The sequence below is a fragment of the Drosophila grimshawi genome, unplaced genomic scaffold (assembly GCF_018153295.1).
Source record: "Drosophila grimshawi isolate 15287-2541.00 unplaced genomic scaffold, ASM1815329v1 contig_1369, whole genome shotgun sequence".
Lineage (NCBI taxonomy): Eukaryota > Metazoa > Arthropoda > Insecta > Diptera > Drosophilidae > Drosophila > Drosophila grimshawi.
In genome coordinates, this window is record NW_025062891.1 from 2,224,112 (window position 1) to 2,249,913 (window position 25,802).

Below are 25,802 nucleotides of genomic sequence, written 5' to 3' on the forward strand. Positions count from 1 at the left end.
TATATATGTTGAATATAGTACCACAACTTGAACGCATTAAGTGGATAGATGTACTCCAAAGAATATTTATATTGTTCATGAGCTTAAATAGCCGAGTCGATATAGTCATGCCCGTTTGTCAAACTAGTTTAATTGCTTATTTCACATATTTGCCAACATTTTCGTTATTTACTTTCTTATCTCTCTGACTTCTTAACGATTTATTTTGCTTTTTAATAAGCCACTAACGTTTAGCAATTTTTGGTCAATAATGTTAAAATGTTTCGGCTCTAAATTTTAAACCATTTTACTTAAAAATATAATCTAGATAAATATATATATCTTTTTATTTTACTTTAATTATTCTCTCTTAATTCTGATCATGTTGCTTTTAGTACCCATTAAGTGAATAAATATCATATGTTGATTAAACTTGGAGCATATCGCTGCATCATTATCAAAACAAAGTTATCTGAAAATAATCACACAGAGGCAGATTTTTATTTTTATGCTTCTACTTTTTCTTCCGCAGCTATATTTAAAAATTAAAAACTACGCACCATACACGGATAAGTACCACAGTCAGAATGATCGGCATAAAATAAAAATCTTTCTGTTTTAGTGTTTTTTATTTTAAATTAGAAAAGGTTTTTTCTATTGAATTCTATTTTGGAATTCAGAAAGAAGAAATAAAGAAAAATTAAATTGTTTTTTAAAATTAAATTATTTAAATTAATCATATAAGAATATTAGTATACGACTGGTTTTGTCTCGCTGACTACAGGGTATGAAAAGTGGTTGCATCTGTGGCTGCATCTGCATATCTGAATCTGCAACTACAGTTTTTGTTTCTTTTGCCAGATAGACGCAGTTGATGCTGTCGTCTTTAGTTGTTGACTTAGTTGCTGTCAAGGTGCTGGCAAACAGACAAACAATTGCTTCCAACAATTCTCCATGCCAGAGCTCCGCCTTCACGCCCACCTACCCCCCCCACCTAAAATCTTGAGCTGAGCAGCGTTGCTAATTACGCAAGCGCAGGCTCCAGCATCTTGTGGATTCGTGTAAACAGCCAGCTAATTGTCCGGAGTGCAAGGAAGGGAGAAGGTGCACTGAGCTGAGAGCTAAGACTGTAGGAGGTGTTAAGCCCGCTGCGAAGACAGCTCTTTTAAATGCAAATACCAGAAAAAGGGTCTAACATCTTAGCCCCAGCCAATTCAAGGTGTGTATGTGTGTGTGTGTGTGTGTGTGTGTTTGCTGTCTACCTCTCTGTATGTCTGTTTGTCTCGCTGTCTGTCTACTTTACTGTTTGTCTCACTGCCTTATGCATAAATTAGTTTTGTTTGTGTCTGGATGCTACCCCGAGCATTCGCTTTAGGCAAATTGTGAATTGTGAATGGGGAGTAGTGCGCATTTCCTGTAGTAGCTCCACACACACAGCTCTCTGAGCTCTCTGTTTTGTATTTTGTATTTTGTATTATGTTATGCCATGTGAGTGTTTTGACAAAGCGACGTGGCAGCATCAAGACATTGCCACATTATGTAAATTTCAAAGCGAAATCACAATAAGAAATCCGCATCATGTAAAAAGAAGTGATTACCCATTTCGACTGCCAAGACATGTTCAAAGGGCAAAGGCTCAAGGGCAGGCCATACCTTTTTATGACTATGCTCCTATATGATCACACAAACATAAACATAAATACAAATACAGACACACATGTCGCATACACAAAAACGGGGCCGACTGCAGCTGCTAGTGGCTTAAGCAAAATGGAAATGGAAGTGGAGAAGGTAAATCCGACTCAAGTCGAGTCGAGCAATTGTTGTCCCAATTGGATAGCGTTGACTTCGTCAATAAAAATAAAGTAAAAAAAATCATAAAAAATGACGAAAATTCGCTGTGCGTGTGTGTTAAGTATTTTGTCAATTGCATGCGTCAGTCAGTCAGGCAGACAGACAGGCAGGCAGGCAGGGAAGCAAATTGGAGTCGGCTTCCTTCCGGTTGCCAATGCAGATGAGTCCAATCAATATGAGAATCAAAATCAGCTCGGATCGAGTGACATTAGCTGTAAATGACACCTACATTTTTATTTATCACTTCACTGAGTGAAGAATGATGTTATAGTTGAATATGCATAAGCTTTTAGGAGTTTTAACTTTCGTAATCATATATTTATTTAAAGTGGAGCTCACAAATAAAATAAACTTTATTTATTAATGAGAAAATTAATTTTTTAAATAAAAAAATGTATAATAATAGACAACAAACAGACAACAGACAAAAATCCAAGAGCACATACATATAAGCTTTGAGCTCATTAAATTATTTAAAAATAAGATCATGTAAAAGGATAAGCTTCTTAATTAAGATTATCCCTTTCGCCTTAAGTTCTGAAAGGGAATTAGGTTTAGTATTGGACTCATTCACTCGCTTAAATATTAGATAACTAATGCGAAGCTACTTTCTTTTCTTTCATCATAATACCAGCTTAAGTTGCTTGTCTTAATTTCCACTTTCAGCCAGTGTCATTAAGGTGCCAGGATGTCAAATACAACTTTCGCAATTTTTTAGAAATATACAAAAGTATCTATTTTTGGCGCTGGGCGACGGAGCAAATAATTAGCTGTCAAACAATCGGGTGTGGTTTAAGGACGCCCTGTCAGATTGGTGGTTAAAAATTGTCAGGATATAAATGAATGAACGAACGAATGAATCAATGCGACAACAGCTGTGACAGTCGTTCAACTTTGTTGCCCTGACAAGTTCATCGCATGAAATGCTGATTGATTTCCGACCAACCGTTCCAGACACGCGCCATGCTCTGATTGTTTGACATGACGACAACGAGAGCCATGATGGGAAAGGGAATGGGATTGGGATTGGGAATGACGAGCGTGCTATATGTGACAGATGCAAAGGGGGCAACTGTCAGGCAATGCGACGACTTTTTGATATTGATTAGATGCTGATTCAATTTACTCCATTTGTGCGAACAATGTATGCAACTACTATTCTAAATATGGGACACACACATATGTATATTATTTATGAACTGTTTGCTCTACAACTGATTGACCGACTGATTGCCTGACTGACAGTTCAGGGTCTCGACAATAATGCCGCACAAATTGCTCTGTCGACCCAGTGGGCTGCTTTAACCGAGCTCAACCGAGACCGGACATTTGCTTGACAAATGATGATTTATGTTGCAACAGCGGCAGCAAAACGATGACAAAACCTTCACAAACTGTATGAACTGTCCGCTTTACGATGCTACAAAAACAAACAGAGCAACTTTCTGGGTTATTGGGTGATAAAAATGTCGATTTTAAATTGTCAGGCAACAGAAGTGAAAGCCGCGTGGAGCCCTCGATAAAGCTGTATCAACGCAATGTGACTTCAGAAATGGGTTTGCGTAGGTGTCTGTTGGAGGGGAGTGTGGCAAACATAATGCAAAAATAAAGATTTGCGCAAGAGGCGAGCGTGTCAGCAAAGCGGAGGCAAATGGTTAAACAAAAAGTTATAAAGTCATTTAAAATGAAATATTACCGTGGAGGAGAATTGTTGAGAAAACATTACCTGGCAGTAGCTTAGCTGCTCTTAACCGTAATGTTCTTAGGAAATATAAAAAAGGCAACATTTGGGGTAAAAACTATTTAAATAGTTCAATGGCATTTAAAATTAGCAAGTTATTTTTACATAGTTAAGAAATAATTAAAATAGAAGTGAATTGTATAGTGTTGGGTTTTTAAAGCGGCAAAAAGTGATGCACTAGGTTTGGCGGTTAGACTAAGAAGATTTATTCAATGTATTCTTAAGTTAAGGTATCGAGCGCAGTATCGATATTTTCTGTTATTAACATTAGTAATCGGAATGTTGTATTGATCTTTTACATATTTTCAACATATAGCATAAATTCAAATCCTTTTTTTTAAGAAAGTTAGGTAAAATTCTCAACATAATAAATAAATAAACAATAAACACAATACTTTAATAATTATAGCTTTAATAAAATATATATTTTATTTTGTGAGTAATTATTTACAAAATGTAAAATTTAATTCAAATTAAAATTTTTTTTTTGGGTGTTTATAATGTAAATGACTATTAAAAAAGAAAACATTTATTATAAAGACTTTTTATAAATGGTTCCAATAATATACTTAAAGATATTTCGAAATGTTAGCACACACTTTACACATTAACTCTTCACTAGTGTACCGAAATGTCAGTGAAATCCACATTATATTTATTATTTTGCCTTGGGCATCGCACCGTGCCTTCCCTCACTGCTCAGCCTGCTCTGCGATTGATTCGCTGCATAACTCCACGCGTTTATTTTCGTTAACTGAAATTTTATTTGGCCACGTTACGCAACGCCGCATCGGACACATAAACATGTGCGCCATAGGCATAAAAAACCCAAACATATTCTACAAAATCAACACACTCTCACACGCACTCACACACGATTGGTCAGCAGAAAATCAATATGTTTTGACTGTGCCTCGAGCACACACGTACTTTAATTCTGTATCGGTTCTGGTACATGGCTTTGTGTAAAGATGCAGTTTTTATGCCAAGCGTGTGCTATTGAAATGCAAACCGAATTAAATACGTCAAAGGCTACAACTGTTTTTGGTTAATTCATTTCATTTTAAGGCTAGCTTTTTCTTAATTTTGCCTTTTAAGCTAAACTTTCTATAAGCAAATTAAAGTACAGTTAAAGGAAGAGGTTTGGCAACACTCAGTAAGAAATTCAAGTAGTATATAAAAACACTTTGTTAAAATAAGCTGCAAATTTTATAACCCTAGAAGCATGATCACACATGCCCAAAATTCATATTAAAACATTTTTACCCGCTCAAAATAAATTGATAGTATTTAGTTTTATGAAGTTGGTAATTGAAATGTCAGATTAACAGAGTATTATGCAACAGGCTACATTTGACTGTAACATTTTTACTTGTTTTATCTTTTTTTCCGTTCACAATTGTCCAATTGGCTTTTGTCTTTTTTTTTGTTCGGGGAAAATCTTTTGAAGTTGTCGCTGCTAAAGTGGGTCCTCAGGCAACCAGCTACTGAATTTTGGCCCCAAATGCAAATGCGAACAGAAACGGTGAGGAATAAAACATTTGGCTGAAAAATAACAAAAATTGTTTAAATCAATTCAGCATATAGAGCGCAACTGAACTCCATTTTTATTTGATACATTCGGTTTTTTATTCCGAGCTAACACATTTTAAATTCTTCACTGGATAAATATTGATTTTGCTTGTCAGAAAGTTTGTTTGTTGGTTTTTTATTTTATCTTCGTTTTCTGACTACTTCAACAAAATTGCTTTCCTAACTTGCGGCAAGCAAAACAGTAAGACGGGTTGCCCAATTTTTTATACATATTTTTTTTCATCTTTAATTTTCCAAAGCAATGCGAAACATTTGAAATGGCAGTGAACTTGACAAATGTTTATGGCAAGGTTAACCAACCGTCTACGCTACGCTTCAGCCTCAAATATATCTAATTCGAGCTTCGACATTCAACGCCTCCGTTATTCATATTGTTGTATGTTGCATATTATTTCTCATTTGTACACTCCAGCAGAGAGTGCCATGAATTTTGCATGCTGTTTGTTCCGCTCTGCGGGCATCATTTTCGCCCCTATAAATAAATCAGAACCAAATAATCCTCTTTCTGTGCGATTCGCATCACTTCAGATGACCTTTCCGGCCTGATTTTTCTATTAAACAAATTATATAATCAAAATATATATGAGATTAAGTTAAAATGTTTTCTTTTTTTTTATTCTTAGAATATACAATATAACAATTATACCAAAGAATTTTTCTAAACCTTAGAGTATTTTTTTTTCGGTCAGCTTTTATTTTTCATTTATTTATTTTTTAGTATTTATGGTAATTGACATCAAATGCTGGCATTAAGCTTATTGGCATGGAAAACATCCAGAGCCACATTTACGAATGTTTTCATACGTTGATTGTTGTTGTTTGTAAACCTCAAATACACACACACACACACACACACAGAGAGAAACATATGTATGTGTATACAAGCGAAATAATGGCGGAATTTGAATTTTGCATGTATTGTGGGCGGAATTTTATATTTATGCGTAGATGATTTTTGGACACGTTTTGAATTTGAACGTGCGTAAATTTATGAGCAGCACGTTTCATATTTTTCTATCCCCTCAATATCCTATTTTTTTTATTTATTTTTGTTGCGCTCTAATTTGGTAATATTTGTGCTTGACGGTAACAACAACAAAACAACAACGAAACAGTCCCAATTCAATTTATATATTTATATATATATATATAAGATTTGCGGCTCAGTGTGCGACTATTTTTTTTTTATCACCTTATCAACACATTATGAGTATTTGCATAATTTAAGGTGGTTTTTTTATACTATATACGCGTGCTATATTTATTTATTTCGGCATTAAATTGAAGGTTGTATGATGAGCTTATCTAATATCAGATATTTCATAGGCCGATAAAACAAACATTTGCCTCGAGTGGCCAAGCTTTTAGCACATTTGATGAGTCTTATCTAATAAACATTCAACACTGGAAATTCGGTTAAAGCAACTGCCGATAGGTAACCTAAATTATTGTCATATTGTCTAATAATATATTCGACTCATAGTTGATGATAAGCCTATCAATTGAAAATCAATGAAAACCCACTTGAATTTAAAATGCAATTTATTATATTTCAATTGAAAAGTAGAAATTTAAATGGTGTTTGTGGTTTCCATTTTCGGAATTTGCACCTTTATTGACAAAAAAAATGTATTCATTTCTTATTTTAAAACTTTTTAAATTGAAACGCTCGTTAGACACGAACCCAATTTCAGTAAATTGAATTCCAACTTGTTTGTAGCAATTACCAAACTTTGTGTTTTATGCTTTATTTGTCAAAACATTACAATCAAATAAATGAAAGGTAGCAACCGACAGATGGGATGACATCTGTGTTTGTAGAGAGAGAGAGAGAGAGAGAGAGAGAGAGAGGGAGAGAGAGGGATAGAGGGAGATATAGAGGAAGATACAGTCACAGGTGTTAACTGTGAGCTAAATCAACAAAGGGATAAAACACATTGAAAGTTTATTTTTGTGTTATTTTGTGGCTTTCCACCGGCCAAAAACATGTGCGGGAAAATAACAAAAAAATCAAATGGAAATGCTGCTGCTTTAAGATGATGTGAATGAAATTAATAATAATAAAAGTATACACACAAGATCCGTGTGAGTTTCTGATGGTTGCTGTTGCTGTTGCTGTTCTTTCTTGTTGCTGTTGTTGTTCTTGTTTTTTGTGTGTGGGATAAATAATAATAAAAAGTGCTGTTATTTTGATAAGCACGGCATAAGCATGGCTATGCATACTACACCTAGCCACAAGCTGTGTGGGGCATGTGGCAATTTTATTGCAGCACGCCCACGCATACAGCAGACAGCACACAGATACATCCATACTCTCACATGCATATAGCCTATTAAAGATTATTAAAAGCGCCTTGATCTCAGCTGGTGTGGATGCGACTCCGGGCTCCACCCGGTTACCTTTTCCCCCATCCCCATGCGGCTTTCCCTTTTCCAGCAGGCACGCAAACTTATTGATCCATAAAAAATATAAAACATGAGCTTTATTAGTATTTGATGCGCCCGAGAGAGCAGCATCATCCACTCAACAGGGCTTATGCCACAGTGCACTTCGACCTTTGTCAAGGTTGTTGCAACAGTCACTCCCTGCCAGCGCACCAACAACGCTGCAACAAATAAGATTGTTACTTCAGCTCAGGGGAACTAAACAAAATAAAACTAGCGAGCATTTCAATTAGTTATCATCAATATTAATTAAGAAGTTCACATAAATCTCAATATTTTGATTTTCAATCATAATCAATATTTATATAAGCAGCTGCATTTCGATACAATTTGAATATCTTTTCTTTTATTTGTATACCAATAATGTTATGTGACTGATAAAGCTATTGGCTGTCGAGCCATCTATCTTGTTGCCCATTTATTTATTCAGCTATGCATTTTTATCGTCTGGTTGGCATTTCGTTTAGCAACACAAATTGTCATCCATCATATCCATGGTCAGCGCCTTTTGTTTGAACTGGTTGTACCCTTTGGCCAGTTAAAAGGTGAAATTAATGCACAAACGGAAACAATGCCAATGGCACCCAATAATTTACATCTCACTAGATTCCCACAGTGATTATAAAACTATCATTTATCAAATTATTGATTGATATGTTTATTTTTATATATATCTCTATAGCCTTTGGTTATAGTTAGTCTAACTTAATGGCACAATTTCACTCTTTATAACACTGATCAAGTGAATAACTATATGAAATGGCAACTGATAAATTCATTCATTCATTCATAATAGGTGTTTATTGAGAAATTATGCAAATATTGACAAAGGCGGCCTTTTCAAATATTTACAACATTTTAGGCGATTTAGCATATTTTTTAAATGCTTTTGCTCAGAGAGGGCGTTTAACAATTTCTTATAAAAATTAAGATTATATAATTTTTGAAAAGTTTTATTTCGATATTTCTTTATGACTCTTATTTTATTTTTAGTCATGTAGCCGGAAGTGTTAATAAATTCCTTGACTGCCCACTGACATTTAATTTGCTTTCAGCACGCAAACACTTAAGTCAAGTTGAAACCCATTTGCTTTTGCCAACTAGTTCTTAAACTACCCACGCACTCACACCAAATCGAAGATCATACTAGACGCTTTCTTATCTTTATGACAATTGCTTTGTTAACCGCAAAAATATAAAATGGTTTAAAAGAATGTAAAAATATAACTTTAAGTAAATTGCATACGAACCTAGTAAATCGTTTGCATTCCATATACAGCGGATTAATCCATAAGTTTATTCAGCTGTTATTTAAATTGTTGTTTTTTTTTGTTGTTGTTGTTTTGCTTACAATATTTAGTTAGCCTTCGTATCAATGAATGAATGGCGAGCTGCACTCATAAATAATTCACTTGCATTTCGCTTTTCGTTTCGCTTTTGGCGTTGACTTAACATGAAATGAGAAATCATTGCGTATTCGGGGTATGCGTGTGTGTGTGTGTATAATTCATTCGAGCCATAAATTGTTTATAACAATTGCACTTTGTTGTTGTTATTAATTTCTTGTTGCATAAACAATTATAAAACATGCATCGCGTTGTGTTTACATTTATTTCATTGCAGGCAATGCAACTCGTATAGGTTTTCAGGTTGCTTTTATAGCCACAATAATTTAACGACTTTATTTTTCGTATTTTCTGCAATTTCTTGCAATTCTTATTATTTTTCCATTTTTTTTTTTGCTTTTGCTTTTGCAAAATAAATATTTACACACGCCCGCGATTTGAAGACACCCACTCGACGACGACGACTACCTCGTTGAGGATGGTTATGAAGACCACGCTTGACTCGTAAACTAAAACAAGATAAGGCTTAGCCTATAACGAAACCGATACCGATACCAATATTGATTGGGCTGAAGCCAACGTTTTCTTCTTCTTTTCTTTTTTTTTAATGCACTACGTGCAAAAAGTAGAGTTCGCCGGCGCCTCGAACAGAAACCGCAGACTCGAATTTAGACGCAGACTCGAGAGACTCGTCGAGCGAGTTGTGTGTGCGCTGCTGGAGTGTTGAGCACGTATTAATTTCTGTGGCGGCAGCAAGACTATCCAAAAGATACATTCGGTCGCGCACAAGCTCATACACGTCTGCCGAGCAGCAATATATTGGATATTTGTATGTGGGCTACTTACATACTTCGTCTACGATCGCTATGACAAGATTAGCCGGGGCCCAACTTGTTTGACAGCAACTCAAACATATTGCTCTGATTGTTTGCATTTCCATTGCCCAAAACAAATACAAACACAGATACACACCCATACTTACAGCATGCATGCTGCTATGTATATAAATAATCTGTTTTAATGAAAAGCGACAAATCGTTGTTATTGCTGTCTCAAGTGGCATTTCTCTGGCTGCGTTCGCTTGTCAACCCCAAAGTGATGTGCATAATCTTTGCAATCAGCGTCCATCAAGTTCATCGTCAATTGACTGAAAAAGTTCATCAGTTGGCGCTTTGGCTGAGAGACTTGGAGTGTTTTCGCAGCTATTAAATGCCAGTTAGTGGTATTGCAAGTGTTTAATTAATGCATTGATTAGATAGAAAAGAGGAAATTGCCACCTACTTCTCACTGTTAACCACTAACGAACTGATTGACGATTGATATTTGAAATTCTCCTAGTTGTAATTCGATTTTGATTATTCGCAAGTGTTGTTTTTGTTGTGATTCTGATTCTAATTCTGATTACAAGGCAAATGCCAAGTTACTGGTCTTTCTCAATTTGGTAGCGGCATATGCAAATGATGCCAATAAAACTGACCACGTTTGCCAAGCAGTCAGTTGGCACAGCTCTATACTTAATAACTAATTAAAGATTTCCAAATGGGGCCAGACTAAATGCTGTTGTTATTTCTGCCACTAAAGAGGCCAAAGTATGTTTGTGTGTGTGTGTTTTATGTTTGAATTTGTGTGCTCGATTCGTGTATATGTTGTGTAGTCTGCCTGTCCATTGTGGTATGCGGTTCTTTTTTGGCCAAAATTGGAATGCTTCCGGCTTTTGATAGAGACGGAAATTGCGGACTGCCGCAGCTGCTGCCTCTGTTGATGCTGCTACTGCTGCTTAAAGCTGTAATATTTAAATAAGTTTTCTTTTTTTTTCTCTTAAAATTTCACTGCATGCATATGAGTTATGAGACAGGCAGCATTTCTGAAGTTATTGATCTGAATCGCCCACAAAATACCGTCGTTGACATTTTATGCTTTCACCGTAAAAAAAAAGTTTGACTGTCAAAGAATTTGAACTTGGGATATTGATATGCGGTTCGTGCTGGGTGGTCATCAATGTTTTATATATTTGAGAGGAAGTAACTGTGTTGCCTGCCAGCAAGCTAATGACCGTCCAATTATATGTGGGTTAACATATTTCTATATTTTCATTAGTTTTGATGAGTTTGGGCTGAAGGATAGCGCAGCTAATTTGATGGCCAGGCACGCCGACTATAATTATAAAATCATTTTAATTGGAGTCATGTTGTCGGCGTCAACACTCTACAAAGATTAATCGTGTAATTCCAAACGAACTTCGGAAAACGGGCTTACATGCCAGCTACAGTTTTCAGATACAAGATACACGAATTACAAGCTACAAGTTACGACAGACAAGCAACTGTGCAACGAAGTTGAAGGGTGCAAAAATATTGCTCTTGGCCATTGCACTGTCATATTATTTAATTATAACGGTTAACAGGTGCACTCACTTAATGTGTGTCTGTGTGTGTGGTGCGGTGTGGGTGTGCCTGGCCACGCCCACTCCCACATGGCCGCCCTTGACTTGAGGCCAGTCAAAGTGAGACGTTTATAAATGAGCTGCAATTTGTATCTTTTGCCAGCTGCTCTTCGTATACCATTAGATCAAAATTAGCTGCTATTCCGTGAGCTGAAATCATCAACATTTGACCTCCCCCCGCAGCAACCTCCCCTCACTAACCCTGCTCTGTGTCACGTAAGCTGCTGGTGTCTGGAAATCCGGTTGAGCGGAACTCACACCAAATGGTCGCTGACTGCAAGTCGCACATACATTTTGGCTTCTGTTTCTTTTTCTTTTCCATTTCCATTTCCATTTTCAAATTTCAACTCGAATGCTTCTCTACTTTTCAGTATCACACTAGAAATTAATTGTGCGGCTATTGATAGGTCTTGACGCTCTCGGAATACTTCATTTGATTGTTTGTTGTATGCTCAACGTTGTATTTTCTGTTTTTAATTTTTTGGCTTTTCCCTCGCACATATTTTTAGCTGAAATCCGAAATGAAATTGGGTTTTGCGTGTCACACGCTAGAAACAACATCAACATCAGCATCAACTTCAACGCGCTCAGTTCATTCATTAAAATTACCTTCTTTGTCTTCTTCTTGTTTTCATTTTTTTTTGTATTATTTTTTAATAAAGTGTCAAATACAGTTTCTTTCATTCGGCTCTTTCACAGGGTGCCCGGAATATGGCCTAGAGCTCACCAAATATGCATAATTTATGGGCCTGTAATTACGAGCGCTCGCCACTGGCAAATGTTTCTAATGTTTCTGCCTAAATAAATCAAGTGAAAAATTATGCAAATACGTGCATAGAATTAGATCAGAAAATGTTGACGTGGACACTGATTGGAAGGCATCCCAACCAAGGAATCCCCCCGAAGGCTGAGCTTCATTTTAGCCGCTTTTATTGCAAAGCTTTCGAAAATCGAATAAACTTATTCAGTGAACAACATGACTAAGCACATATATATTTATTTATTTAAGAATATAATCAAATCCATAAAGTAGTCGATTTATCATTTCCATTTGAATAAGCTGCTGTAACACAGTCAAATGATCTGATGGAAATGGATATATCTACACACTTATCCATCGAATTAATCTCTTCAACATTCTTGCTAGACAAAGCCATTACATTTTCTGCAATAGTGAATAGTTAAATTGAAGGCTTTAAGTACTTGTTATAAGTTTAAAATAAACATCTCGTAAATAATCGGATATTCATAGCACCTATTAATACTCCTAGTTATTTTAATGATTAATTATAGCATTTTTTACGTATATCATAAAATTATAATATAATTAAATTATTTATTACAAATTTCAACTAGTTGATATTTTCTGAATAAAAATATCTAAAAAATTGAATTTAAATGCGTTTTATTTTCGGCATTTAAATAAAACTCAAACTCGGACAATTAATTTTTCAAAGGGCGTGAAAAATCAATTCAACTGAAAAACTCATAGTTTTAGGAAGCCACATTAAATCTGCGCTTATTATGAAAGCCATATCTAAAATTTCTTTAAAATTCACAGCAACCAAAAATGTAATTTGGCCAAATTAGTTCAGTTCACTTTCGGAATGGTGGCGACCACAGCGCTGAATAGCTTAGAGCTCGTGTTACCGTGGTGCACTTGCATATATTTCTCAAATTTCTATGGTATACAAACACTTCACAAGCACACACTCTCCAACACTCCCACACTCCTAAACTCTCACACACTCCCACTTGCGAGCAGTTAATTTGCTTGGCCAAGCGCCCATTTCAATTAGCCGACACCTTTTTGGAGGGAGGGTTGGGGGGAAATGTACTCGTGCTCGAGACCGTGCAAAAAGTGTACTCGACCATGGGCCGAGTGTGCAGAGAGGTTAGCAAAAAGGCATCGACAGCGTTGAATGAAGACTGGTCAATATCCGAGCGGAAATTAATGTGCTGTGGCTGTGTGCGGCCAGCACAATAGTGAAAAAGAAAGAAGAAAAAACTGCAAAAGGCTGGCAAATGAAAAAATATAAAAAAAAAACTGCTGGCAAAAATAGAGAAATGTTATGACACTGGCACATGCCAAGGACCTGGATGCACAATAGCGCTGTCAGCAGTTTTGGGCAACCCATTACGACAGATAAAAGGCCACAGCTCTGACAAGCCCCTCAGAGCCCCTCAACCACAGCACCCACTTGGCAATCGAATCGACATATTGAACATGCCGAGCAACAGCCCCATTCTCCATCTTCATACCCAGTACCCTGTACCCGCTGCCAGTTCGTCGATGCATAACCATTTTTTGTGCCCGCATCCTATCGATATAATCGCCGTCAATTATATTGTTCAAGCCGTGCATTGTTTTCACATGGCATGACAGTCGTTGTGCCTGTAAAGCGCTTCATTCATGTCCCATATACTATAATATGTATTGTGTATTCTATACGTGTTGTATGCATGCCACATACATATTTCACATTTATGTGGGTGCACTCACCTTTCCGTCGGCATCGGCATGGGCATGGTAACGCACCTCCAGTGAACCGCCGAGAACCGCATACCAGAATCGTCCTTGCTCCCCAGCACGAAAAACTGCACGCAATAAAAAAAAGGAAAATAAGAAAAAAAATACAAGTAAGAACATTGCAGTCGGATGGAACCGACTGCGGAATACTCTGATTCCGGAGTGGGATCTGCGATGGGCAAATGGGTGTACCTCAACTAATGAATATTAATGTGCTGTTTAAATTTGCCGAGTCAATAATATTAATAGCTTTAAAATTACGAACGTTGTACGCTTTTGTTTTAATACATCAATATTTATCCTGGCCAACGAGGATACTTTACAAATTCGGTTAGTCTAGCTTTAAAATTGTACAGTGATATATAGTTTTATTGATTTGCGATTATCAAATTTATCAATTTCATAACACAGACCAGTTTCAAGTCCCTATCCTTCATTCAGACGGACCGACAGCATGACGGACATTGCATGAAATATTCTCTTCTCGCATAAAATATGCTCATTTATCTTCGGTATCAGATTATAGAAATAGTGGGTAAAAAATTGATGTATTTTTTTCTAAAGGAATAAAATATTCACTTTAAAAATGTATAATGGAGTATTGTAGTTGTTGCTGGGACGAGCGGTGTTCTGTGCCGCCTACATAATTAATTTAATAATGACACTTACGTGTGACGCCCTTCTCCAAGTCCTCGTAGAAACCACACATTGCCAACTGCTGCAAGGCTGACCCTGGCAGGCGACACAGCGGCTCCACGCGACGCAAGCGACAGGAAATTAGTTCCACATCACGTAAGTTACGATCACAAGGACTGCAAATGAGCAAAGAAATAAAATATATTAATAAATAAAACATGCAATTTCAACAGCAAGCAAATTTCGTTTTTTATTAAAGAATTTTCATTAAGTAGAACTTTCTTTCCAAGTGTCGTTTACATGAATTACTAAACAAATAATTGCAATTTCTTGTTGTTAAATGGTTGCTGTAATAATAGGGACTAATACAATGTAATCAGAGGTGGACGCATATTAATGTTAATTTGAGGTATATTTAAGTGGAAACACAACTATTGTGTTGAATATCGATCCGAGATTGCCGATTATTATCGATTATTCTCTAACTAGTAGCTGCTTAAAAAGGCAAAATGTTTGTACAGAAAAAGAAAGAATATTGAATATGAATTTCAAAACAATTAATACGTATACAGATATAAATACACGTTTTAAATACAAATACGCTCCTCTTTCTAAGTTGTATATATTTAAATATATCAATATTTTTTCACTAGCAAAAATTCATGTAATTTTCTTACCTAGATCTCAGTTTCTTTCAATTTGTTCACTGCTGCTCTTTAAGATTTTATTAAAGTTTTGGGTAAATACAAAATTCAATGCTTTCTCTCTTTAATCTTTTAATTGATTATTGATTGTTAACTTGCTTGAATTTGGCGCGCCGTGTGGCTTAATATAAATAGCTTATTGTAAGTCTTAATTATATGTGAACACCAGTTTATCGATTGTTTTAGCAATTGGCTTCAAACCTTCATTTGCTTCTAATCTCAATATATATTGGAAATAAACTTTATAACGTTTCGGAATTATCATTGTGTTATTAATTCAAATAAAGCTATTAAAATGCGCAAACACTTTCTTTAATTATTATTGCATTTAGTTGACTCAAATAAAAAGCCAGTTCAGGAACAGAATTTTAAAATATTTATGGACTATTCCAGTGCTTAAGCTAAACTCTGAGAGACTTTATAACTCAAGGCGCCTGCTGTGTGCCGGGTCGGACAATATAACGCAATAAACTGTGTCAGAGAAGAAATAAAACACATCAACAAAAGCACTTTCAATGGCACTCATTTGAAAACTGCAAGCACTCATTCCTTATGGACTTAGTGAATGAATATGAGTATTTGCAGTTTTTAAGTGAGTGCCATTCAGAGTGCTACAGCTGTATTGGTTTTATGACTGCCAGTGGACAAAGCCACGGGGAAAAATGCCATTGAGAGAAATGCAAATGAAGAAAGCAAAATAAAAATACAACAATGCTGGATATTAAAAAATAAAAACTTAATGCCATTTGGAATTGGAGGGGGCTCGAAATAAATATGCAAATAATACGTTCGCTTCCTTTTTCGCCATGTTTACATTTTTAAAATAAAAATGTAAAAATAAATATTGTAAAATTGGTCTGTGGAAGAGCAGCCACGTAGCCGGAAACGGAAGCTCTAACTAAAGCAGAAGAAAAGTTTAAGTCAAGTATAGCCAGCAACTAATTGCCAAGCGCACAACTTTAGACGTGTTTGCAATAGCCTGTTTCTTTTACCATATCTCAGTTTTTTTTTCCAAGAGTGGCGCTGCCACAGCCACAATTCATGCCTAGGTCAAGGATTCAGCTTCCTCAAAGTAAGGCTGAGCTAAAATTATACGGACCAGGTGGGAGGCTCAGGTGCTGAAACCGTGACTTTAACATTGGATAAAATAACCTTAACAAATTTGTGAATACGAAATCAGCAACAAAAGAGAAAATCTGCTTTGAAAACAGATTAAAACTACATATCGATCCAGAAAGCTGACTCTCAACTCCCAACTTCAAACGCCTTATTTTACCAATTAAATATTCCATTATCTTTTTAGCATAGTGCACATATTTAATCTATGAAAAACACTTAGGTCAATAACTGGACGACTCAATATTTGTCAGCTAAATTTTGTTTTTCATTCCAAATACACTTAAGAGCAAAGCAACTCAATTCATGCTTATACTCAGCTGTATTTATTTTGAATGGTATGGTAAAAAATGAAACAGACAGTTATTCTAGCTTAAATGTTTGTGTTTTTAAGTTAATTAAAAATGCCATAAAATGGGCAGATGCGAACAAGGCAACTTTTACTCTAAATCAAAATCAACAAAGCTGTTTTCACTGAGTGTGCCTCACTTAGTCTTTATGTGTGTTTAAACGTGTATGTGTGTGTGTGTGTGTGTGTGTGTGTCTGTGTGACAGGATGCCACTTTAATATGGTAGTGTCTACTTTTTGGCACAGTTGAAGGTGAGCGGAAGCTTAACAGCTCCAACAGGAGCAGCAGCAGTAGCTGCATGCGGAGTTGGGGGAGAGTTGTCTTTGGCCGCACTCATACATAATTTATAGGCCTTATTGTGTAAGGGCCCTCAGCGACTGGGCGTTGCTGGCTGTTGCTGTCGTTAACCAAACAGCGGCACGGCTAAGTGCCATGTCTGTTCTATGGTATGTACACTTAGAAAAAAAGTCTCCCTGACATTTAGAAAATAGAGAAAACATTGGCACCAAGGGCAGCTCACCTTATTATTGAGAATTTATATTTCAAGTGTTTTTATTTCGTAATTCATTAGTTGACTTTTTTTAAATTTAGATAAAAGATTTCTATATTGAATTTAAGAAAGGAATTTTTTCTAAAAATAAGGGTATCCTTTCTAGAAATATATTTCCCAATAATAGAAAATATTTCTGAAAAATAGAAAAAATCCTTTACAATGTTAAGAAATTTGTATCGCTTAGATATTATTTCTAAAGAGCATAGTTGATTTTTTAAATATTTTAATTTTATGTCGGTTTTTTCATTTTTTCCGAGTGTATGTTTATGTGAGTTTGGAGAGAATGTAGCATGCTTTATAGTGAAACGAGTGTTTGGGCTGCGGCGAAAATGCCGGAAGCGAGTTGAGGGGCACGGCCTCAGGCGTCCTGTTGTTTATTATAATAGCATTTTGTGGTTCTGCCAAATGCAAAGTTGCCTTTTTATAATTGTCCTGTGGTGAACAGAAACTGCCAGACAGTCGAAAATAACTTTAAATTGAAAAATGCATAAAGCTCTTGCTGAGCTGCACACGTGGCGTATGATAAACATGCGCCAAGCCGCACATGTTTAGCTGAAAGCAGGTTAAGGGACACTCTTCTCCAGACTAGAGCTACTTGTAAACTCAAGCACATCAATATCAATTGTTGGCCACCGTAGTTGGCCTATGTGTCTGCTCCTGTGTGTCTGTCCTATTTGTCCTGATTGCTCTCGAGCTGCGCTGTTAACCTCCTCAGATCGGTCTTGATAAACAGAATTACCGCATTACGAGCTAAAGATTTGCTTGCGTGACTTTTGCAGAAGCAACCATTAATTTCGCCCGAAAATTAATTCATTTATTTTGTGGCAATTGTGGTGCGAAAATTTCGATTCTCTGACATTGCTTTATCGCCAGTCGTTTCTTGGCTAAAATGCAAATGAAGTTGCCTCATGAAAAAAAAATGCACTTAATTTCGCATGAAATTGCAATATAAATACGTGAATTATACGACATTCCTTCTGTTCCTCCTTTTCTTATCATGGGCCAAACTGGAATGCTGTGCGAATGAGTCTAATAGGCAGAAGATGTAGTAGACAATGTTATCAGTGATTTATTATAATGCTCTCGGCATTAACAGACAAATCAATCTAGTCTTCATATAAACTTATCAATCTGCAAGGCTATTTGGCTATTTGGATTTCGATTTTAGATTGACACCTCAAATGAGTAAAAAAGGTGCAGAAATATAGGCTTTACTTTCAATTAGTTTTTGCTTTGCCAGAAATTGTTTTATTTAAATAAAGACAACAGCATTAATAATATTTGGGAAACACTTTGATATCCACTGATGTATTGAAAAACTTTATTCTTTTTGCAAATGTAAAATACTGCAATTAGCTTATATTTATGTAATTTTTAAATTAAAAATAATCAGAATGTTCTTAAACAGAGTTTGCTTTTTTGAATGATGAATTTTGAAGCCGACGCATTTTCTAAATACATTTTTGCTGAATTTTTAAATATATTGAGGTGATTGATTAGGAATTTATAGGGGCAATTAAAGTAATAATATTATTTTTAATATATAACCATAAATATAACTAAATTCCGGTAAATTTAAAACAATTAAATATAGTTTGATTAAAAACAAAATCAAGAGTCTGGCATCTAAATAATCTGATTTAAGGGGTGTCATAGTCCACTGGCGAGGAGAGTGTGTGCCAACATATATTAGCACTGGAAGTCTTAGACTTGTTACACAAAGTCAAACACGTTTACAAGAAATCCGTGATGCTGTCACTAGCAACTGCTGAAAGCGAGAACTGTACGTGCTTATTGTTTCAGGCAGTGTTCGAATTAAAATGTAACATAAAAAGAGCCAAACAAATGCGGAAAGTACAAATATTTGCTGGATATACAGAAACCGTTGCAAAATCACAAAGCAAACAGTCTGTTGAATATGTATGTATGTATGTTTGCTATGTTAGTCTGGGTTTATGTGTGTGTGTGTGATTAGAGCCCCCTGCTCTTGACCTTTTTGCTAGCTGACCCTGGATTTTATCCTGGATTTTTGGCAGGTTGCTATGCACGATGCGATGTTCATTTAAGCCGCCAGCGGGCAAGTTCGGATTGATTGCGTGGGTGTGTGGCAACAACGCCCCTGACAGCCTTTGATTGCATGCAAGCGATTTTTAGTGAAATTCAAGTAGCATCTGCCCCAAAGTAATAGTCCCGAAACGCTTTGCCACTTGGACTAATGATGCTTTCTACTCCATAAACTGCTGCGAAAATAAAATTCTGAGCTATTTTATTTTGATCTAGTGTCCGCCTATTGGATCTATTTGCACACTGGGCCAGATTGCTTCTTTTTTTTTGTAAACTCGATAATTATAGTTACATAATTGTAATTGGTGCCAAGTATATAATAATTAGACAAACCTTAACCAATCCACTTACCACCCATCTAAGAAGAAATTAATATCTCATCTGGACAAAAACCATCCTCAACGTGCATTATTTTATATAATTCCCAACCTGACGAAAGATAGGTTCATATTTAGTTAGGAGTTTTACTATTATTCCCATATTTGTACGAAAAAGTTGCAACAATTAATACCAAAACATAAAATGCAATTATGCCTCCAGAAATAAAATTAACAATTGCAAAATAATTTATTTTTAAGCATTTATATTCTATTTAATGCTAAAGGTGATTAATTTCCATGATTAACATTTAGTTATTAATGCAAATGTATATATTTAAGCAAGCTAGAAAAAACAGCTTGGATTTATGTATTTTGCTAAAGGATTTGAAACTTTCAGTTATACTCAAAAAATGTGTAGAATTTATGCAAGAAAAAATGGCCCAGTGTGCAGTTTTAGACTACTGCAAATAGCTCGTAATGAGCAGAATTTTCGCTTGAGTGCGGCCCTTGAAAATCGAATCCCTCCAATTTCAATTCAAGTTATGCTCCAGCTCTCAATTTTCGCTGCTTCAGTGCGCTAATCAACTGGAAAGGACCATAGCAGGTCCTGGCCTCAGGGTTTGGAGGGATTTCAAAAAGTGACCAGCAGCTCTTATAAACTAATTGCATTTTGAGCATGAATCGGGCCTTAAGTGCCATTTGTGTGAGTACTTTAATAAAGCGTTTAATTCTTAGCTAGCCGTGTCCAACATTTTAATTTGGATTTGCCTCCCGTTTGCCGAGTTAACGAATGAATTAATGAATGACACAGCTGTTGCCTTTTGACAGATGAGTGTCGAGCATGAAATAAATATTTCATATGTAACATATGGATTTCATACGCCCAACATATTGTGTGTGTGTGTGTGTCTGTGTGTATAGGAGAGAAAACGAGAGACAGTTGAGAGAGAGAGAGAGAGAGAGAAACAACTTTTGTTGTGCAAGAAAATGTTGTGGAAAATTGAAAATTTATGTGTACCTTAAATTTGAATCAAATGAATGTCTCTCGAGCTTCAATTATTACTTTGTTTCTTTATCTTTCAAATAAATGGTAATTTATTTTACAGAAATACTTAACGCTTCGCTATAACATTAAGACAAACTTTTCGAACTTTTTGATAAATTGCTTTCATGCTTCACAAAGTATGAAAAAAAAACTTTGTGGGCAATTAAATTCTTTTTGCTGTTAATGAAAGCATTAAAGTGAACAAAAAGTCTTCCTTAAATTATTAATATTTTGGCTAGCAAACCGAAATTTAGGTCTAGTTCTGATACTGCTTCGAAAAGTATAAAAAGACTCCGGTATTTTTACAAACTTTTTTACAGTACCCGGTTACATTTTGATTGATTGTACGATATGCTGCACATAATGTTAAAATAAAAAAAGTTTGAAAAAATATAAAAAACGTTGCAGTTGGGCGTAACAAACTGCGGAATACCCTGATACCAGTGTAAGACCAGCTATTTTGAAATTTAAATAATAAAAATTGTTTGAAATCTCTATTTTCACTTACCGTTTGTCCATAGCTGTTATCCATTCCATCGCCATTTTGATATATTTGTTTTGTTATTTATAATTATAGTAACTTTATTTAGCGATTCTCTTATTATATTACTTTTATTTGATTTATTATTTTAAGAATATTTGGTTTATATTGGTGAAATATTGATTAACACATTAGTTTTGCGAAATTTCGAAGAGTTGAAAACTTGAAATAAATTTGATGCCAGACCACGCCACAACTTTTTTGTTTAGCTTAACACAAATGTAAGGAGCCCAAAATGTTTGTCCTTCGCCAAAAAGCTGTTGCTGTTTTTGTTGTTGTTGTTGTTGTTGTTAAATAAATATTGCATTTCAATGCCCGCTTAAATTGTGAACGCAAAAATAAAAACGATGGCAAAAGTTGTGGCCCTGTTTGAAGCTGATTGTAAACAGTTTGTACTCAGCGTGGCTTTCAATTAATAATTCCCTTGAATACTGAACTTGACAACAAGTGGAATATTCTTGTTGATAACTTAATATTGTACGCGACTTGTCACGAAAACTTTTTTCAAATAAGTTGAAAACTGAAACAAATAGATGCAATTTACAGTGTAAACAAATTGCATTTAACGTGATTTGAATTAATTTCGTTATTCATGTCATGGCTCAAAAGCACAGCATAAACATGGCTCCCAATCGCTGTCTGCTCGCCGCGTTGAAGCTGTAAATGAAGACGTTAACAAATACAGTTAGGCGTTAAGACTGTGGTAACAAAATCACAAAAATAAATAGCTAAATTATACACATTACAAATCAAGCTAATAGAAAGCTTTAGAGGTCATTGCATTAAGCAAAAGGCATTACAGTTAAAGGGCTTAAGCCAATGGCTAACAATATCCGAGCCAGCTACAATTGTGTATTTTACAATATATGTTTAGTTTGCTACAAATGAAAACCAAACTAATGCACAGTGCTATTGTTGTTGTTCACTCTCGAAAGCAGTCAAAAGGGTTCTCTGCTTCCCTTTATGTATGTAAGTGAGCATGTGTGAGTGTGTGTGAGTGTGTTTGAGTGTGTGTATGTGTATGTGAATGTGTGTGCTAATGGGCCTTGTTGCCCACTGCTGACAGCTGCCTAGAGGGCTTAATGCATGTTGGCCCTAAACAAAGCAAGTTTTGCTCATGAGATTTCACTCTCTCTCACTCAATATATATATATATATATATATATATATATATATATATATATATATATGTGTGTGCTTGTGTGTGTGTGTGTGTGTGCGAGCATATTATCACAATTTTCTAGACATGTACAGAATTATTTTAACAAAAAGGCGCTGACGTACAATATGACATTGTTTTCTACGTATGCTTAATGCTGTCTGAAAAATTCCCATTGCAAGCATTTCATGAAAGCTTCATAATTAATTCTCATTGCAAGCACCAGCTAGATAATTGTGTAACATAATATCTGAATAACACTCAAAACCACGCTTCTATTCTAGTAATTTTTATACCCTGAGCCGAATAAAAATGGATAGAGAGGGTATATTAAAGTTGTGCAAAAATATGTAACAGGCAGAAGCATTTTGTAAATATATTCTTGATCATCATCAACAGCCATATCTGTTTGTCTGTCTGTCTGTATGAACAAAATAATCTCAGAGGCCATACGAGCTAAGGAGTTCAAATTTAGAAAATAAGTTCTTGCATACCACGCGAATATCAAATTTATTTTTTTATCAATAACTTCCAACTCGTTTTGCTTATGTCGATGCACATCGAGGTCCGATACCAATGCAAGTCACAAATTTAGATTAATTTACTTCTAATAAATGATATTGAGCAACTATAAAAATGTCATTAAGATCGGCTAAGAAACACCCAAACCCATATTGAATTCTTTACTATATATAATATATAAAAATATGTTTGTATTTATTTATTTATTTAAAGTTGACTAAAAACCGTCCGCAAATCTAAGAAAACAGTTCAACTAAAATTTGTTTTATTAAATCAATAATAAAAAAATAATAATTACAACGAGTGAATATTTAAATTAAAATTTAAATGAAATAAAATAACTAAACCCGGGGGTTTATTGATAAAATTGAGGACACACAAAAAAACAGACATAAGGAAACGGACGGAGGGCGAGAGAGCGATAAAAAGTGAGATAGAAAAAATAAGGAAAGAAAGCAAATCTCGGAACTTGCCATTTTTTTTTTATTAAATGAGAACACTTCCACATCTGATTAAATTTGAGTGTGAAATAAATATAGTAATTGTGTAAGTGCTCTGATTCCCTTTTAAAATTAAGTTTGTTCCTAAAACTGCAATAATAATTTGAATAGCTGGGTTCAGGATATTTTGTAGTCAAATTTTCTTGACTACAAAATTCTCACTTATTTTTTTATTCAAGTTCCAAATGAAATCAAACTCAAATCCAAACAAAACAAAAAGCTTAAGGCTATAAGCAGGATGTGTGAGTGGGATAATTGATATTAAAACTTTATAATAAATAATGAAAAGTGCTACATTGATTACACCAATTTACTTCCCATTCCGTTGTCGACAATGCTCTATGCTCCACTGCGTATGCTGTTGAAAGTTATACTTCTTATATTTCTATATTTCCGTTGAGTATATCAAGTGACGAGTTGCGAATTGTGTTCGGATGTGTTCATATATGAAAGCTATATATATATGTATATATATTTATATATTGTTCTTGTTTGCTATTGTGGTGACTGTGTGCATTGCAGCGTATTACCTTATCATCAAGCTGTGCTGGTGCTACGTGGGTGTAGTTTGATAAGAGCCTTATCAGACCGCGGTCTGTGCACGGTTTGATATGATATCGAGAAACGGAAACAGACAACGAAAACTACAGCAATTTCTGACATGTTGCTGAAGGATTTGGTTGGTAAAGTTTTCGCTTCAGTGCAAAATGCAATTAGTGTGAGGGCAACAGCTGTTTTATGTAACTTGCACTTCATGTTTAGCCCGTCAAGTTTTTCAGCAGTAAAAAACTTTCCTTAATTGAACTTTGAAGTGGAAAAGTGTAGACAGTTGCTGCCTAATTGAACTGGCAGGGAATCGAATCCAATTGATTAAGAAGGTTGCAAGAACTTAAGAATACTTACGTGGCAAATTCTCGATCCGGTTTACTTTCCGATTGCCCATTGGCCAGATCCGGTGGATATAGTATACAGTGAGTAAGATAGTCAGGAGTGAAAAGCAATAAAGCCGCAAACTTAAATCGTTTATCAAATGGAAATACACCTCGTCCAACATTAATGACTACAGTCTAAGGAACTTGAGGATTTATTAAATATACTTCTACGTATTGGGATTATCTATATAAATGATAGCTAATATGGTGGTTCATAAGCTTTAGTCTGGTTAGTGCGTGCATAATATACAGTTAATATATGGCATATGTATATATATATATATATATATGTATATATATATTTATGGGTTAAGTTAAAAGGGTATGCTAATTTATATACAGCTTTTATCTGAGCATAATCTACATTTGTTTACCGATTCAATGAGTTCTATTATTATTTATTTATATTATTTATAAACACGATTCGATTCACGTTCTTTGCACACGTTCGATGTGTTCGAGAGATGACGACAAACTGAACTTTGACTGACAATTCGCAATGGAGAAATTCAACACGCGATTCGCACTTTTCATAAATATTATATTTATTATTTAAATTAATTTATTTTAATTACATTTTTTTTTAGAACATTGAAAATTATATTCTTGAATTCCTTCTTTTTTTAAAACTTTTTCCAATTTTTTGAAAAATTTGTATTTTATTTGAGAAACTTTTCGTTGAGCTTTTGAAAGCGTTAACACGTCCGTTACGTTCCTTAGTCGCGTCGCAACTGTTTGGTGCCGAGAGTGCGAGAGACCAGAAACTTGCTCAATTCACCATTGGCTCGGCTGGCCACAGGAGAGGGGTGTGAATACGAACAAGACGAAGCATCTGGCCAGGCATCCTGCGCCTAACAGGTGAGTTTTTCCACTGCTGACAGCTGGGCTCTGTCCGGGTGTTGGGTGTTGGGGTTGGGGGTTGGTGTTGAGGTTGAGGTTGCCGTCGTATTCGGGTGGTGAAAATTACTCATCGCGATGACTGCAGTGTTGACTGCTGCGGTGGGCATTTCTGTGTTATTTTCCGTGGTGTGTCTGTATGTGTGTTGCCTCATATTTTGGCGCGTTTTTAGCAACAAGTTTGGCAATTGTTACAGTGGTTTGAAACTCATGTTAATTATTGAAATATATACAAATACACACATTGTATGTGTATATTTATTTTTTTTATTGAATATAGCACAATCTCAAAAGAAGTATAGTAACCTAAAGTTAAGAAAAGAAAAAAGAAATTATAATAAGAAAAAACAATCAATTTACATATATGTAAATCATGTCCTTCTAAATGAAATTTTATGTGCATGGCAAATGCACACCATATAACGAGTTAGACGAAGCGAAAGAAATACATTTTCGGTTTGCAGGAGCTGAAGGCGCCGATCAGACGCCTGACGAAAACGACGCCACGCAACTCGACATTTTGGCGGCAGAC

The 25,802-nt window shown here is 35.3% G+C and overlaps 1 protein-coding gene across 1 annotated transcript in view; it reads right to left on the reverse strand.

Annotated features, from left to right (window-relative positions):
• Window positions 1-21,301, reverse strand: part of LOC6559823 (rap guanine nucleotide exchange factor 4) — a 58,176-nt gene extending 36,875 nt beyond the window's left edge. Inside the window, exons 1-3 of the mRNA XM_032735575.2 lie at window positions 21,228-21,301; window positions 14,601-14,743; window positions 13,905-13,999 (exon numbers count right to left, since the gene is read on the reverse strand). Coding sequence (XP_032591466.1) covers window positions 13,905-13,999; window positions 14,601-14,743; window positions 21,228-21,262 — 273 coding nt within the window. The 5' untranslated portion in view covers window positions 21,263-21,301. The remainder of the gene's footprint in view (window positions 1-13,904; window positions 14,000-14,600; window positions 14,744-21,227) is intronic.
• Between the last annotated feature and the right edge of the window lie 4,501 nt (window positions 21,302-25,802).